Below are 17,894 nucleotides of genomic sequence, written 5' to 3' on the forward strand. Positions count from 1 at the left end.
GCTCAGAAATTGCTCCTGGCAGGCACAGGGGACCATATGTGGTGCCGGGATTCGAACCGATGACCTCCTGCATGAAAGGCAAATGCCTTACCTCCATGCTATCTCTCTGGCCCCGGGATTCTGATTTTTTAAGTTGATTTTATTTCTTTAACTTTTTCATAGGCTTGAAACCTGATTAGAAATACAGGAGCTAATGTATAAGTCACTGTTTGCTCCTATACCCTTGGTTCAACAAAGAATTTGCACTCATTTATTAGGAAAAGTACAGAATATAACAGTAAATTACAAATAAAATGCAAACCGCCAGAAGGTCCTCTACTCTGCTCCTACTTCAGGGAAGAAAATAGAACATATGAATCATATGCCCTCTGCTATTATATAGAGAATATCAGATTTATAATGTTCCTGAAATCTCACTCAAGGACAACCAAATTAAGTGGCGTATAAGTCAGTTATATCGTTAAAAACTTTTTCTTTCCTTCCCCCTTTTTGTTCTACACCCAGAGGTGCTCATAGATGGTTCCTGGCAGGGTGCCAATGGATCAAATTCAGTCCAGCACCAAGCAAGGCAAGCACCTTTCCCATCCCATTGTATTTCTCTGGCCCTTCCAGTTTTTTACTTAACTCTTGTTCTACTTGTTGAGTTGGACTTAAATGCATGTGTCAGATATATTTTTCAATAAGGTGCCTGCTAAATATATTTAAATAAATTAATAGAGATGTTTTATTTCTACAAAGTATTGGAAGTAGCAGTGTTTCAGGCCAAGTGACAGGATAGTGCATTGGGTAAGATGTTTGCCTTGCATGCTGCTAACCTAAGGTATATCCCCAGCATCCCATGTGAACTCCCAAGCCCATCAGAAATAAAGCTTGATTGTAGAGCCAGGAGTAATTCCAGAACACTGCTAGTGTTGCCCCAAAACAAAATAAACAAAAGAGAAATATATTTCCATCACTCAAATATGAATTGTCATATTTAAGTGGAAATGTTTTCCCTAGTAGTATATAAATGAACACATATGAATACTTACATATATATGTACATTCTATGTGATTATATCTACATATATACACACATATAAATAATTCAAGCATAAGGTAGTAAGTAACTCTTTTATCTATTTACTCTGTAGTCTTTCCCATTGGCATGTCATGTGGTGCCTTAGAAGGGTTAGTAAATTAGTCATTCGACCTGTTTTGTATAGCTTGCAAGTTTTTATGTATATATAGTACGGGTTGATTGGGCCACACCTGGTAGTGTTTTTGGGGTCTAATCTGATATCATCAGTGGTCCGGGGACCACTATGGTGCTGGAAACTGGACCAGCATGCTAGGCAATCACCATCACCCCTGTAGCATCTCTCTAATTCTTTATTGTATATGTAAAAAGGGGTGTCATACCCAGCATTACTCACTGGCTATTTGTGGCTCTGCATTAGGAGCGACCCTGGCAATGCTCAGGGGATGACATGATGGTACCAAGGGTTCCAATTCGGATTGGTGGGATGCAAGGCAAGTACCTTAAACCTTATACTAACACTTCAGTCCCATGTATATTTTTGAATGATGAAAATAATGACTCTGGGGGCCGGAGAGAGAGCACAGTGGTAGGGCATTCGCCTTGCACATGGCCAACCAGGACCAAAGGTGGTTCAATTCCCAGCATCCCATATGGTCTGAGCCTGAGCTTGCTAGGGGTGATTTCTGAGTGCAGAATCGGGAGTAATCACTGAGCATCGCCAGGTGTGACCCCCTCCCAAAAAAAGAAAAAACAAACAAACAAAAAAAAAAGAAAATAATGATCCTGCAAATGTGGTCCTGGCACAGAGTGTCTGCCTTGCATGCATGAGCCTGCAAACTCTATCCCTGGCACCACTCCACATTAAAGTGATTCCTGGATCTAAATGTAGGTCACACACTTATCTCCAGACACCACTACAAATGCAATCATTGACACTGTCCCAACAACAGAAGAAAGTAACCTAAAACAGTAATACTGATTGACTTATGAAATGCCAATCTAAAATGCTGGTGTCTGTGAGTTTGCAGCAAATCATAGGAATACCCATTCATTTGTTTGTCATCTGCTTTGTCCTTCAACAGCAAAATCAAACAGGTGAGATGGATCATCTGACTACAATATTTACCTCCTGGCCCTTCCTGAAAGGGGTAGAGCCTACGCTTTGTGCATGTAAGAGGTCTCAGTACAATCCCAAGCACCACCTCAACATAGCTGAGTTTGACCCCAATACCCACCAAGTATGACTCCCAAAACAACAGAAATGACATTGTCATTATTATAGACATACCAAAATTGAGGGTGAAAACTACTTGAACTGAATTATGCCTTCCTGTATTTGGAAATATAATCTCTTCTACACTTTTTTTTTACAAATAAAATAAATTAATAAATTAAAATAGAGTTTTGAATAAATTAAAATAGAGCTGTGTAACTTTTTTCTTCCAAAATACAACTTATATTCCCAAGCATGTTGCTGTAAAAATTCAAATTTCACTCTATCTAACATGATATAATGGAAAAAAAAGTGGAAAAGTACAAAGTTGTAGAATTTTGCTATCATAGAAAGCTCAAATTATTAGTTTTCCTAAAACATGGGAGAAAACATTTCACTTCTATGACTTAGCAAGCTATAAACACACTTTGGGACCCCTATGTGCCAGTCTGGGTTACAATCTCCCCTGGATTGACAATGTCTTATATTCATTTGTACTACTTTTGTCCTCTCTAGTGATCATGTGACTTCACAAGTATTAACTATTAAATTACTGGCAAAAAAGCATGAGGCTATTTCTATTTTACAGAGGAGGCAGCTATAAATTCTGCAATTTCTTTATACTTTTGCTCCTTAGTTTTCTCTTAACAGGTTTCTTAACCAGATTAGTCCAACAGGAAAGCATATTCTTACTGTAATTGTTTTCATACACTGGTATATGTAGTGGGGGGGGGGAGAGAGACTCAGGAAAGATAATGAAATTCTCCAATATCTGATAGATCCTTAGTGAAGTTGGTTAAAGTGATTTTTTTGGGTTTTATTTGTTGGCATTGTCTTTTTTTTTCAATCAACTAATATAAACTTTGAACAATGGGTTTAGTAAAATAGCAAAATAATATCACTGTATACAGTGTTATAATGAGCTATGAACCAGACACATCAGTAATATTTTCAGGAAAGTTTATTCCATAATTTGGTAGATGAAATCCACCAACTTTTTGAATGCAGTAGCTACTGAATTGTAAATTAATAGATGAGTAATTGAGGCCATAATTATCAAGGAAGTTGAAGATAGAAATGACTCACAAGCATATTTTTTGTCTTTTCTAAGTGAGAATTTCACCTGAGCATATTTTGTAGGTAGTGCCTCTTGTCACTGTTAACTGTCGTGATCCCTTTTTTGGTTTAGAAGCTACTGACCTGGAATTATTACTCTAACCAATAAATGAACATGAACCTCAATTGGTTCTTCATTATGTTGCTTAATTTTTCCTGGAAACTCTAAAAATGGTAAGCAGTAAACTCTGAAGTAAATGAGACTCATTGAGATACTTTATTCCAATCATACTATTTTATTTTCTTCATAATCTGTTACTATCTGAGTTATGATCCTTTCTTAGTCACTTCACTATGCCACCCTGACAAGAATGAAAGTTGTGAGGAGAGCTTTATCCATCTCATCCCATCCCCAATGCCTAGATCTAGAAGAGAAAAGTAGTTCACCTTTATTAATTTTGTTGCACCAATATCTTTTTTTCCAGATTAATTAGTATAGGAAGATTCAAATTGAATCTGTAAGTGCTGTGAATGGGGAAAGAAAATACTTTTATCTTCATAGAAAGCACTGTTCATGAATATTCCCTGTATCCACCTCCTTGACCCATTATACGTGTTTTGTGATTATTGTCTTACTCCTTGTATTAGAGGGTAAGGAACAAAGCTCACTCATTTTCATCCCAAATGCCTCACATGTCCAGCAGAACAAATGAGCAAGTCTGGCATGTGGATGCTTATTCATAAAGCAGTGTTCCCTGAAGTGGGTAATACCACTTCCCTTCCAATTTGCATCCTTGATGGGGTTAAGACTGTGGAGAGGCATCACTGGAAAATTGGGAAGTTAGTAGGCTCTGGTGCAATTAGGAACACAGTGATCATCAGTTTTTGTGGAGAGGCACAGCACAAAATTATCTTTTTTTCTCCCATGAAGAGGGTTTGTAGGCCAAGTGAGTTTGGCCTGTAAGGTGTGTGTGCCCAACGACACATTTTTTGTGATTTTCATCTTTTCAGTTAGCTCAAGGACTACATTTTCTGTAATGATTCTTTGGAGAACTTTCTGCCTTCAGGAAGATAGTTTCTAGTAAACTAAGCTTTGATTTGATAATATTCACTCACTTTTTTTTTTTTTTGGTGGAAGAGGGAGGTAAAGCACACCTAGGAATTTTCAGGGATTACTTCTGGCTTTGAGTTTAGTAATCAATCATGGCAGTGCTTGTGGGAACCATTTGGAGTGCCAGGGATTGAACCTAAATTGGCTGCATTCAAGATAAATCTCTTACTGGCTGTAGTATCTTTTTGACCCCTAAACTCATTACATAGCCAAGTATTCTCCAATAGAAATGGTTATAAATCACACATGAGTTTGATTTAAGAGGGTCTTTTGGGCCAGGGGCTCAGGAGCTACTTCGTGGCTCTGCACTCAAAAATCACTCCTGGCTACTCAGGGAACCATAGAGGATGTTGGGGATCAAAACCAGGTTGGCCATATGCAAGGCAAGATTTCTACCCACAGTACTATTGCTCTGGCCCTGAGATCAGATTTGTAATAGATTCATTTAAAAAAGCTTTTTAAGGTAAAATTCATTTTAATATACTTAAATTGAACATCTGAAATATTCTCATCTAACATTCAAGACATAAAAATACTGCAGTGTCTTACATTGCTTTGTCTGCCTGCCAAATCCTAAATTATAGTGTGAATTTTATCTCAACTGAAGACTACGTTTTCATCAGAAATACTTGATTTCTATTTTATATCACCAGACTTAAATCTGTAAATCCAGATTGCTAAAAGTACATTTGCATGTTCTCTACTTTAGGCGACTCTTCTAAATTTCTTTTTGTCTTTTGGTTGCATTTCCGTGTACAATTCCTAAATATATGTGGTGGCCACTGAAATGGTCAGCACGGATTATAAAGTCAAATCTTTCCCATAGACTTTGTTTGTTTTCCACACGCCCACAACTTTGGAGACTCTCAAATCACGTTTTAGGTTTGTGAGAATGTCTTCAAAGTCATCTGATCCCACTATTACCTTCTACAGAAATGGGGTCAGCAGGGAATTGCCTTGTCCTTACATTTTGTTGTTTACAGCTCTGGAGTTGGCTCTGTGGTCAGTGTCCTGACAAGGGGACAGAAACCATAGATGTGCATGGAGTGTCTTCCATGCACACTAAGGCATAGCCTCCTTTAAGCAGGCCAACGTAGGTATGTTTGATGGGAGACTCCTGGAAAACCCAGCCCTGTGAGCCTGTTTTGGCTGCTGCTATATGAGGTCACAGAAGCAGCTGGCACCTCCGGGCCAGCTGGTGCTCTCCAGTGCTGATGTCAGTCAAGTTAGCTAGCTGGACAGAGCTTGCTCCAGGGACAGAGGGCACAGAACAAGTGCAGAGACAGATGGAAGTGAGGCCAGAGCTCATTTATGCTAAGGTGCTGCCTGTTGTGAGGAGGTGCAAAGTGCAACCAGTTCCTGCATCCTGTCCGAAATGTCATTGTTTGTTTACAGGACTTCATGTGTCACAAAATAATGAGGAATATGCAATAAGCTGAGACTTTTCCTAGAAATGCTTGCATTCATTCATCTTTAGGGCCCATTCAGTTTAGGGCCCATTTAATTTGGGGACCCATTTTCTTTCTTGCTCCTCATGTTGTTCAGATCTGTTCAAAGTCTGTTGACTAGAATGTTAGAAATAATAGAATGATCGATTCTTTTTTTGTGAGAGAAGAAGGAGGCTGATGTTACTGAAAAAGCTAGTGAGTGAAGCAAAAAATAGTACCCCTTACCTCAAGACATACACTCTTCCTACCAAGAGGTTGGGAAAGCATATTTGATGTGCATTTAAGAAAATGTGCAACTTTTTGACGTCAAAAGAAATATTGTTTGTACTTTCCATCCTTCATTCTTCTTTATACTTCCCACTCTTCCCTTCTCTACATCACTATGCAGTCATTTTTTTCAATGTGCTCGGCTATTGTAACATCCAAATTACAAAATGTCAGTTTGATTGCCACAGAAAGCCAATGTACTGTCAACTTTGTACACTCAGCTCAGCAATGTAGAGACAAAATATTTAAGGCACCTGTTAATATTCTTGTTATTAATTGTCTGGAGTTAGAGTCAAGACTGTGTCTCAAAATTCTGGCAAGATTATACAAAACTACAGAATATATTCCCAGGCCATGAAAGTTTAGTCTGAAAAACTTCTTGATGAGTTGATCAGATTTCATTAGCAAGATGTTAATTGCCTGGTTTTGAGTCATGATGTGAATTATTTTGGGTTGAGCCATTGTTTCAGTTGGCACACTGGGAGGTGATTTCTGCTTCATTTTTGCAAAATAGTGTGGACAGATGAAACTTGTCATTTATGTTAAGAAATCAGAAGAGGGCGGCGCGTGGTAAAAAAAAAAAAAGAAATCAGAAGAGTTTATTGAGGGTAATGGGAAATTTCTGAGTTTAGTGAGAAACTTGTAATAGGTATCACTTTGGAAAATGAGTGTTGGTGACACCATTGAATACTAGAAAACCAAGATGCCCCCTTGCTCTATATAGCACGCTGCAAGCTGTGCTCACCTAAGCTACCTTCTGAATGAAAGGCTGGAAGTTGACATTGCTAGAACTTCAAAGATCATTCTTTTATTCGGTCAAAGGAGCTGCACTCTTCTCTTTATTATCATTGTGTTTCTTCGCATACTTCATGGTAGAAAATGTTTCTTTGAATAAAAAAAATGTTGAAAAGTTTTGGGTGCTCAGTATTCCAGGCAGTATTGAACTGTATGTATCTGGACCCTAATTCTTTGCGTTTTAATTTTTAGTTTCTTTGGGTTTTAATTTTTTTTTGGGGGGAAGAGGACAACTTAAGCCTTCTTGTGCTAATGACTGTTACAAAAAAAAAAAAGAACAAATTTTATTTTTCGTGAGCCATCTTAGAAAATTTTTATTTCTATGTGTGTCTTTTGGGTCACACTCAGTGTCCTCAATGTTTATTACTCCTGGTTGTGCAATCAGGGATTACTTCTGGCAGGGCTCGGGGACTATCTGGAATGCTGAATATGAAATCCAGCTGTTTCTGCATCTCGTTCACCTGTCTATCGCACAACAGCCACTCTACTCTGCTCAAAAGTACATGATTGGGGCCGGAGTGGTGGGGCTAGAGGTAAGGTTTCTGCCTTGTAAACACTAGCCTAGGACGGGTCACGGTTCAATCCCCCGGTGGCCCATGTGATCCCCTAAGCCAGGAGCGATTTCTGAGCAATTTCTGAACCAGGAGTAACCCCTAAGCGTCAAAGGGTATGGCCCAAAAACAAAACCTACATGATTGTGCCACCTTCCCCATTGATTTTTAAAATTTATTCAAATTCTATAATTTTCAAGAAAAGAACAAATATTTGAGATCTAAGTGATTTAGTTTTATGGAACTTCAGTTAAAGAACAAAGTTTTGAACCAGAGAGCTAGTATAATAGGTAGGATATTTGCCTTACACGTACCTGATCCTGGTTTCATCCTCGGTGAGATACCACATAAGGTCTCCCAAGCACCATCAAAAGTAATCCCTAAGCACAGAAAAGAATTGTTTCAGTTAAAGAATCAATCTGAAATATGTAGCTCTGTAGGGTTAATGCCTCTGTGTTGGGAATAAATACAAAAGGAGCTTGAGAGTTACCTGTCAGAATGTAAGCTGAGTGGACAGAAGCTAAGGCGTTAGTGATATAATCATCAAAATAGTTTTTTAAATTTACATTGCTTGTTATAACACAAAGGCAAATGGGATCATCAAAAACTTAGATCAACACAGGTCAATTTGGTATATAATAAAGTCATGTCTAAATATTTACTGGGTTCTGGTTGGTACTACTTGAGCCTTTTGTGATACTATTTAGACTCGCTGAATGTGGTAGATTACCATGTGATTTTCTCATTAGACTCCCAATAATTAAAATCTTGACCCTCAAGGCTGCCTTCAACGGCTACTGTAGATAAACTATGCAGAATAATTTATTTTTTGATTAAGCTAGCATTCTTTAACTGTCAACCCACAGACAGGTGCTAGTTAACAGGTATAGGGAGATTGAAAATCAGTGTTTTTGGGCTTGGAGGAATAGTGCAATGGTAGGGCATTTTCCTTGCACATAGCTGACCCAGGATGAACCTCAGTTCAATCCCCGGCATCCCATATGGTCCCCCAAGGGAGGAGCGATTTCTGAGTGCATAGCCAGAAGTAACCCCTGAGCATCACTAGGTGTGGCCCCCAAAAAACAAAAACCAAAACCACTGTTTTACCATCTTGATTACAACTGCCAGTCCTTTGACCCATATGTGAGCCAAGTTCCTGGTTTGTAGGTATAAAATGATTGAAGAATGCTAGTTTAAACCACTTACTGAGCTAAAGCAAAATCCAGGGTAATATAATGGCAGCATAAATGGTGGGAAGAATTCTCATCTCCTGAATATTTTGGAGAATCAAAAAGTTATTCTAAAGAAAAAATGTGACCAAAAACTCTGTGAGTTTTTCCCATACATCTAATTGTGTTCTTACTGGGAGAGATCAGAGGAAAGTTTATACTTTGCCAACATATAATGGAGAAATTACTTTGATCAAAGATAATTATAAATATATTTTAAAGCATCATTGGTGTCTATTAAGGAATTAAAAATCATCCAGGCGCCAGTGGGAAATGTGCCAGTAATTTTATTGGCTGTCCTCTTCAACTTGTTGAAAATAGAAGTTGATTTTGGTTCCTCAAAGTACAAAACAGTGCATATAAGGGGAAAAGGCAATGAACATCTTATTTTGGTGTTCTTCTTCCCTGGACTTATTACAAATGTAAAAGCCCCTTTAGCAGGAAAAGACTTATTTGTATTCTGAGTATCTCAAGTGGTTGATCACTTTGGGGCCTGAGTTACATTGAATTCCCTTACACCCCCTTTTATTTTCTCTTCTTTGTCAGATGATTCATAGGCAAGGGGGAACCTCCTTTCCTGAACTCTTATGCCTGAAGACAATTTTATTGGGACATACAGCAAGCACAGGTGTCTGTGGGCACACACAGGTGGTCTTTAGGAAATGTTTGACTAGAGTACTTCTTGTCTGAGGCATAGTCTTGAGAGCAGTGAGTGCTTGGAGTAGGAATGGATGCCATCCCATGGTCCAACTTCTTTTCCCTCCGTTGTTCATCAGTTTCTGCTGCAGGGGGAGCTGAGAGAGGGGGCTGAGGTGGGAAAAAAATCTTTGGATCTTCCTCTAAAGATTCAGAAATAAAACCAATAGAAGTTGTGTGTGGAAAGGGCTCACAGTTGAACAAGTTTTTTAGAAAACTCCAACTGAATTTCCCACAATGCCTCTGGGCTTGCACTTCCACCATCAAGCATCTTAGCAGTTGGTCTTGCAAAGTCAAATGCACCCATCTTGAAGGTAGAGAAAACACACAGGCTGAGCCTTTTCAACAGAGTAGCATTTGTGTGTGTGTGTGTGTGTGTGTGTGTGTGTGTGTGTGTTTCTGCTCATTTTCTTGCTATATTTTATCCCCCCCATTGATTTAGACCCAGGCTAACATATCAACCCCTTCTCACTAAAGCTGTGTGAGAGCCCATGTGTGATTGCAAATGACTCCTGACTTATTAAATTTCTTCCAGTGTGTGATCCTAGCAGAAGCTGCCCCAGTAGGCCTTGGGTCCTGCTGCTGCCTCACTTGACGTCATGAATATTCAGAGGCTGCAGTCACTGAGGACTCAGGTGGCCACACTAGTAAGGTGATTGAAGCAGCCTCGAACATGAAAGCCCCATCTGCATTTCAGGGACTCAGAAGTCCTGTTACCATGCAGCTTGCTCATTCTCTGACCCTCAGACCACAGGAGAGGAGAGTCCTGGGGAAGTCCAATGAATTAGGCATCTGTTCCAGACACCAGCGTGATCACGTCTTTCTGTATGATGTGTTGTAATCAGCATGTTGTTCTTAAGACAACAGGGCTCCTCTGTGGTCCTCACCCACAAATGCATTGAGGTTGATAGTTCCCCATAAAGGACACACTGTTGAGGGCTGCAATGCATGCATTGTTTTTTTTTTTTCCCTCCCCACAATGCAGCCAGGATCTCGCTAGCAAAATTGAATGCCTTCTGTGCAATCTTATTTGATAGATTTTTGTCACCATCAGCAGTTAAACTTAAGTCGGAACTGCTCCATTCTCCTATGGGTTAAATTCTGCTCCGTGCAGATCTAGTGGTGATGTATAAATTGCAGCCCTGTCTTTTTTTTTCCCCAGGATTCTAAAATAGGTTTTCAGAATCGCTGCCGGATTTTTGCTCTCCCATGTGTGGTGACTCTTGATTTTTTTCCCCCTTTGGAGAAGCGTCCTTTGCTTCATTCCCCCTTCGGAGAAATCACTTTAGACACTTCCAGCTGGTGGCAGGGGATACAGCCATAATACGGGCTTCCTCTGTCCCAGCTGTCTTTTTATTTTTTTTTCCTTTCACTACGGTAAATGCATTACAATGGCTGTGCTTGCCTGGAAAGGTTCAGGTGGAGGAAGGTGTAGGATGAAGTCTGGAAACCTGCGTTTGGGTTTTTAAATTATATATATGTGTATATATATATATAAAAAGCTTCAGCTTCTCCAGCATCTGTGCATTTCGAATGACTTCCTGCTTCTAGTGGAAGGTTCTCTCCAGTGATTGGAATGCTGCTTGCCAGCCTGATCCAAGGTGCCTAGGAAGATCACCTTGGACCAGGGAGGATCTTTTTCAATGCATTATGGCTCATGCCGCCTCCCAATTAAAGAAAAACAGGGATTTAGAAGTCAATGTAGAAGAAGAGGCTGAGAAGAAAAGGAAGCATCGCAAACGGTCCCGGGATCGGAAGAAAAAGGTAGCTATGTCTGCCCAGGGCAGGGAGAAGCATGCTTGGGTTCTTTTTTTGTTTGTTTGTTTGTTTGTTTCTTTTAATCTCTTCTTGGCATCAGGCAGAAGCAGAGGGGGCATGGCTGCATGTTGTGGGAGTGTAAATTGGGTGTGTAAATTAGAAGCAGAGAAGAAAAGCCTCCTGGAAAGCCCAGCCCTGAGCCAGGCAAGGCAAGATTTTGTTCTGGTGTGGGGGGTGATTGCAGTTCCTCTGCGGAAAGAAGGTGTGCTTGCTCTCTCCAGAGGCAGGGCCATGCTTGCCTGGCACAGAAAGGTGATGCCAGGAGTTCAAAGTAGTTGTTTCCCCTCCCAGTCAAGGTTAGAGAGAGACTGCGGTGCCTTACAGTGTTAGGAGAGGCCAGAGAGAAGTCTGGTGGGGGGACTTCTCGAAGGTTTGTCTCTTGGAAAGGAGCTTTTGTGCTAAAACTGTGTCACATGTGTGCATTTCTCCGGCAGATCTGTGACCTCAAAGTCTGAGCAGAAAAGTCATTTCTGGCTTTGTTTCCCTGCTCCTTTGGCCTTTATTTCTATCAGGCGTCTTTAGCTGGCTAGTGCAAGGGAAATGTGTCTCTAGAAATAAGTTTCTCCTTGTTGAATAAAAGCTAAAATCTCAAGGACTCTTTATTTATTTATTTGTTGGTTGGTTTTTTTTTTTTTTTTTTTTTTTGGCCAGGTAATAGATAGCTGTCATAACTAGCAATTCTCATGACATAGCAGGGAACCTGCCACCCTCTACATTGATTGCTCTAGATCAAAGTCCGGGCACTGTCTTTCCCTACCAATATTCTAATGTGGGGAATAAGCCAGAGTAACATTCTAGGTCAGCGGTGTTTTATTACAGCCTGAGCGTACTTTGGTGACTATGCCCTTAAATTTGACTCCTGGTACCCGTAGGGGAGTGAGGCCCTAAAGCATTTTCCTTCTCTAGCAATTAATAAAAATTTACTAAAATTTAGTGATAGGAACATGGAAGCTAGGTCATAAGACATTTTTATGTCTCTTTGTGAAGAATTCCCCAAGGGACGATGGTCTTTATTTATTCAGAGCAGTGATGCATGGGCTTCCTAAATGACATGCAGATTTTGTTCACCCATGTCCCTCTCTCTGAGGATGATGATGCCCCTTTGCAGATGCCTTTGCCATTTTCTTGAGACTTTGGATCTCTAGAAGTAAGCTCTGCCTCTTGTTACACAGCAGGTTTGATGAGACCGAGTGGGGAAGGATGCGGTTGTTTTGCTGCAAAATGTTAAATATAGTTTTGCTTCACGATGCTTATAAACAAACTTTTTGAATTTCAGCATTGAAAAGTACAAACTTGACTTTCTGGTGCAGGCATATTGCAGGGCCTTGCCCAGTTGAATTGTTGGAAAAAATCACTCTCCTTTGTAAGGCTCCTGGATGGTTCCATTGGGTTAGGTTTGTGGAGAGGTCAGTATTGATTGCCCTCTCTCTCTCCTCCTCTCCCCACCCCCACAGGGCTATACAGGCTTCTAAGAAACAGAAGGCAAGGGACATTTATCTGTGTGAAGGGACAGTGTCATGGTTGCTAGTAATGCTATAGAAAAGAATGATTTGCTGACCCAAAGTTGATGCATAGTCGTTTTCTAGGGGAGAGAAGGCTGGCCTACTGCTTGTATGCCAGGCCAGCCCCTGCCTGACTTGGAAGTCATATAGGGCAGGTGTAAGGCAAAGGCAGTTTCTGAACTCACTGAATGGAAGCAAATGCTTTGTGGACCAAAATGCTTTGTTATGGGCACAACAGAGTCTACCGAACGTCAAGCTCTTAGCAACCAGAGAGAACATGGGGGACATATCGATATGGCTATTGTTCACGTGCAAGCAGATTGCAATGTGTTGTTCCCAAGACACTCAAAATAGTAGATCCCAAAAGTGGTTTGTTGGCTCATGCTTTCGTGGCTGTTGCGCTGGCTAATTTAAAACACAGCATAAGCAGCATTTTTCCTTATTAGAGATGCGTGTGATCAAATGTCAGGCTTCCAATATTTCGCAGACTACTTTTCAAATGATTACGAGTCAGATGACAACTTGCCAAGTGTGAATGCAAATGATTTCACAGATTACTTGAAGATTAAGTGCTTGGAAGACCCATTGGCTTTCCCCCCACCCACCCCACCCCCAGTGGTATAGTACATATAGCACTTAATCTTTGCAAAGTGAATGGTTTCAACTTTTGAGTTTGCTTCTTTCTAAGATGCTAAATAAGGCTGGTGGGCTACTTTGGCTCAAATGTTAGGGCCCATGTCATTTGAAAAAGCTGCTTTTAAATTGTTTCTTGAGTCATGATAGGAATAGTTGCTCTTCTTTATCTGCAGAAATATCTCTAGGATCTTGAAATTAAATAAATGCAATAGTACTCATAAAAGGACAAAATGGGAAATTTGGGAGGGGGGGAGCTGATCCTATAAACTAGGTAATTTGGTTCCTGTTGTCCTTGAAGTTTAGCTTTGAGCAACCCAAGGTGATCTTTCCTTGATTATCTTTATGACACAGCATCTGACAGGATGACATATTACTAAATATTACTCAAATCCTAATTTAAATTCTGCACGTATAAATTTATGCTTCATTTTCCCATATTGGCCTTTTGGAAATGCAATACATGTGTGACATGTGGCGTGTTTAGTCTTTAATGAATATTAGCTGTGAACAAGTGATAATTCGTATAAAAATTGGGGGAGTTGGAGAGGGGTTGAATGAGGTAAACAGGCAGAAGGGTGGCCGACCCACAACAGTGCTTGAAGTAGGAGGGAATATTGTGGGTGGGGTGGGAGCAAATGTTTTTTGGGATGCCTAGACAGAAGGGACCTGAAGAGTAGGGCTTTAAAAAGAAAAAAAAAATAGAGAATCTAAGAACTTCGAATTCTGAGACTTTATCTATAATTCATCTGATTCATTATATATCATTCATCCTAATAATTTATAATTAGCTGAATGTTAATAGTACATTTCATTCTTGGCAGCAGCTACATACTGTCAGGGGAAAAAAAATTCTTCCCATTTGTTTCAAAAATATACTGATGTGGATGAACTCCTATTTTTTTGTCACCCATGTCTCTATTTTCTGGACTGTAATAAGAAAGTTGTTTAAAAACAAGTTTTTATTTAAAAACTGTTTAAAAGTATTTTTTTTTCTGATCTCCAGTATAAATCTATCTTCGTCACACCTTGCTGCTCTTTCTTCTCACCTTTTCTCTTCACTCTGCTTGCCTTGCATTAGGCTTCTTCGCTTGGCAGCCAAGTGGGAGGTTTGCCAATGGTGGACAGAGTGCCTTTGTGGGAGTTCAGATTGGATGCATGTGCTCACCAAGCACCTGGCAAAGAAAAACCTCTTCCTGTCCTCTGTGTCCAAAAGGGCCCCAGGCCTACAGGCAGCAGTCAGAACCTTTCTCTACCCCTCCATGAGCCCATGAAGGCTAGAGGTCTCAACTCTTTTTCTTTTTATTAAATAATGCCTTTATTTAAGCACTATGATTATAAACACGTTTCTAGTTGAGTTTCAGGTATATAATAAAAAACACTCCCATTCACCAGTGCAACAATCCCACCACCAATGTCTCCTCGGCCTGTATTTGAGACAAACATTCAATTTCTCTCACTCACTACCATTGTCGTGATAGTTAGTGAAGTTCTATCTCTAACTGAACTCATCACTCTGTGATAAGCTTCATATCATGGGCTGGTCCTCATCGCTATTGTCTTTGGGGTATTATTAAAATAATGTCTTTTCTTTTTCTTAAATCCCACAGATGAGTGAGATAATTCTGTATCTATCTTGCCTCCGCTGACTTATTTCACTTGGCATGATAGTTTCCATGTTTTTTCATGTATAGGAAAATTTTGTGACTTCATTTTTCCTGACGACTGTATAGTATTCCATTGTGCATATGTACCAGAGTTTCTTTAGCCACTCCTCTGTTGTCCACATTTGGGTTGTTTCCAGATTCTGGCTATTGTAAATAGTGCTGCAGTGAATATAGGTGTACAGAAGGCATTTTTATATTGTGTGTGTGTGTGTGTGTGTGTGTGTGTGTGTGTGTGTGTGTGTGTTCCTAGGGTATATCCCTAGGAGTGGTATAGCTAGATCATATTGGAATTCAGTTTCCAGTTTTTTTGAGGAATTTCCATATTGAGAAGTCTCAACTCTTAATCCTCATACTTTCTTTCCTTCTTTCCTTCTTTCTTTCTTTCTTTCTTTCTTTCTTTCTTTCTTTCTTTCTTTCTTTCCTTCTTTCTTTCTTTCTTTCTTTCTTTCCTTCTTTCCTTTTTTCTTTCTTTCTTTCTTTCTTTCTTTCTTTCAATCCTCATACTTTCTTTCCTTCTTTCCTTCTTTCTTTCTTTCTTTCTTTCTTTCCTTCTTTCCTTTTTTCTTTCTTTCTTTCTTTCTTTCTTTCTTTCTTTCTTTCTTTCTTTCTTTCTTTCTTTCTTTCTTTCTTTCTTTCTTTCTTTCTTTCTTTCTTTCTTTCTTTCTTTCTTTCTTTCTTTCTTTCTTTCTTTCTTTCTTTCTTTCTTTCTTTCTTTCTTTCTTTCTTTTTTTTTGGTTTTTGGGCCACACCCGGCGATGCTCAGGGGTTACTCCTGGCTGTCTGCTCAGAAATAGCTCCTGGCAGGCACAGGGGACCATATGGGACACCGGGATTCGAACCAACCACCTTGGGTCCTGGATCGGCTGCTTGCAAGGCAAACACCGCTGTGCTATCTCTCCGGGCCCTCTTTCTTTCTTTCTTTCTTTCTTTCTTTCTTTCTTTCTTTCTTTCTTTCTTTCTTTCTTTCTTTCTTTCTTTCTTTCTTTCTTTCTTTCTTTCTTTCTTTCTTTCTTTCTTTCTTTCTTTCTTTCTTTCTTTCTTTCTTTCTTTCTTTCTTTTTTTTTGGTTTTTGGGCCACACCCGGCAATGCTCAGGGGTTACTCCTGGCTGTCTGCTCAGAAATAGCTCCTGGCAGGCACAGGGGACCATATGGGACACCGGGATTCGAACCAACCACCTTTGGTCCTGGATCGGCTGCTTGCAAGGCAAACGCCGCTGTGCTATCTCTCCGGGCCCTCTTTCTTTCTTTCTTTCTTCTTTCTTTCTTTCTTTCTTTCTTTCTTTCTTTCTTTCTTTCTTTCTTTCTTTCTTTCTGTCTGTCTTTCTTTCTTCCTTCCTTCCTTTCTTCCTTCCTTCCTTCCTTCCTTCCTTCCTTCCTTCCTTCCTTCTTTCCTTTCTTTCTTCCTTTCTTTCTTTCTTTCTTTCTTTCTTTCTTTCTTTCTTTCTTTCTTTCTTTCTTTCTTTCTTTCTTTCTTTCTTTTTTGCCATACCTGGTGACACTCAGGGGTTACTCCTGGCTATGTGCTCAGAAATTGCCCCTGGTTTGAGGGACCATATGCCTGGAGATCGAACCGTGGTTTGTCCTAGGCTAGTGCACACAAGGTAGATGCCTTACAGTCTGCACCACTGCTCTGGACCCCTTGGACTTTTCTGGTTGACACTGACTTATGCTCTATGTATTACCTGCATGTTTTTCTACCTCCCCATAAAAATCACAAAGTGCATTTCAGCAATGAGAAGTATGTAAATTGATTGTTACGTGTCCAATTCTTGTTTTATTCTCTCTTCCTCTCTCTCTCTCTCTTTCTCTCTCTCTCTCTCTCTCTCTCTCTCTCTCTCTCTCTCTCTCTCTCGGGGGAGCACACCTGGTGGTGCTCAGGGATTACTCTCGAATCTGAGCTCAGGAATCACTCCTGGTGGGAATAGAGAGCCATATAGGATGCTGGGGATTGAACCTGGGTCTAACCCTAGCCATATTTCTCTTGTGCACATGAATATTTATATGTTTACTATATTCACCTGAAGGTGACCTCAGGGAGTCAAACTTTTAAGAGTGACCTCAGGGAATATATATATATATATATATATATATATATTACATTTTTAAAAAGCACTGGATTGGAAATGGAGCACTGAGAAATAAAGCACCTGCTTTGCATTTTTCAGTTCCTGGGTTCTATTCTTGGCATCAAAAGTCCAAAAATGGAGGACAAATATGGAGTTTCTTTCAATTTTATATATGGCAGACTCAATGACTTATACTGAGATAAGCTTGTGATTAATTCTATGATTCATAAAACATAGAATTAACCTTGAGGGGGTGGAACTCTCATACATTGCTCAGAGGTCCTGGGGCTACTCTGAATAATTCTCAGCCAACTAGGTGAGAGAGTTGAATTCTGTGGCCAGAAGATTCTCTCCTGCTTGGATCTTGAATGTCAACGTCACCAGGATCATCTCGGTGATGGTTGGAGACCTCTACTAGGGCTACATATAGTGATGCATAAGTGATGAGTGGTGGTAGGGATCAAACTGGGGACTCAAAGATGCCAGACATGTGCCCCAACCCCTATGCAAACTATCCAGCTGTTGTGATTAATATTATTTCTGGGTATTGATAAGAAACTCAGAGATGAAATAAATATTCATTGCCTTAGTTTTCATTTATGCATTCATTCAAACATTCAACGATTTGGTATAGATCAGGCATTGCAGTCAACTTAGGAGACAAGTGAACAGACAGAATAGTAACAGTAGCTCTCAGCAAAGGAGTGAATAAGTTAAGAGTATTGCTGACTACCCTATCGAAAGTCTGAAAAATGAAACCCTGGAAACCCACAGGGAGACTCCAATTCAGCCCTAACTTCTCAACAAAGCTGAACCTGGA

General features: G+C 39.9%; 1 protein-coding gene across 10 annotated transcripts in view; it reads left to right on the forward strand.

The window, feature by feature from the left end:
• Window positions 1–17,894, forward strand: part of ANK3 (ankyrin 3) — a 551,722-nt gene that overhangs the window by 172,987 nt on the left and 360,841 nt on the right. For 4 of the 10 annotated variants that reach the window (XM_049790512.1, XM_049790515.1, XM_049790513.1 and 1 more), the window contains exon 1: window positions 10,596–11,151. The exons of 1 other annotated variant lie outside the window; for it this stretch is intronic. In XM_049790512.1, coding sequence (XP_049646469.1) covers window positions 11,038–11,151 — 114 coding nt within the window. In that variant the 5' untranslated portion in view covers window positions 10,596–11,037. Of the gene's footprint in view, window positions 1–10,595; window positions 11,152–17,894 lie in introns of those variants that run through there. 5 more of the 10 variants (XM_049790517.1, XM_049790518.1, XM_049790520.1 and 2 more) reach the window with 3 other exon arrangements.

The sequence above is a fragment of the Suncus etruscus genome, chromosome 17 (assembly GCF_024139225.1).
Source record: "Suncus etruscus isolate mSunEtr1 chromosome 17, mSunEtr1.pri.cur, whole genome shotgun sequence".
NCBI classification, from domain to species: Eukaryota; Metazoa; Chordata; class Mammalia; order Eulipotyphla; family Soricidae; genus Suncus; species Suncus etruscus.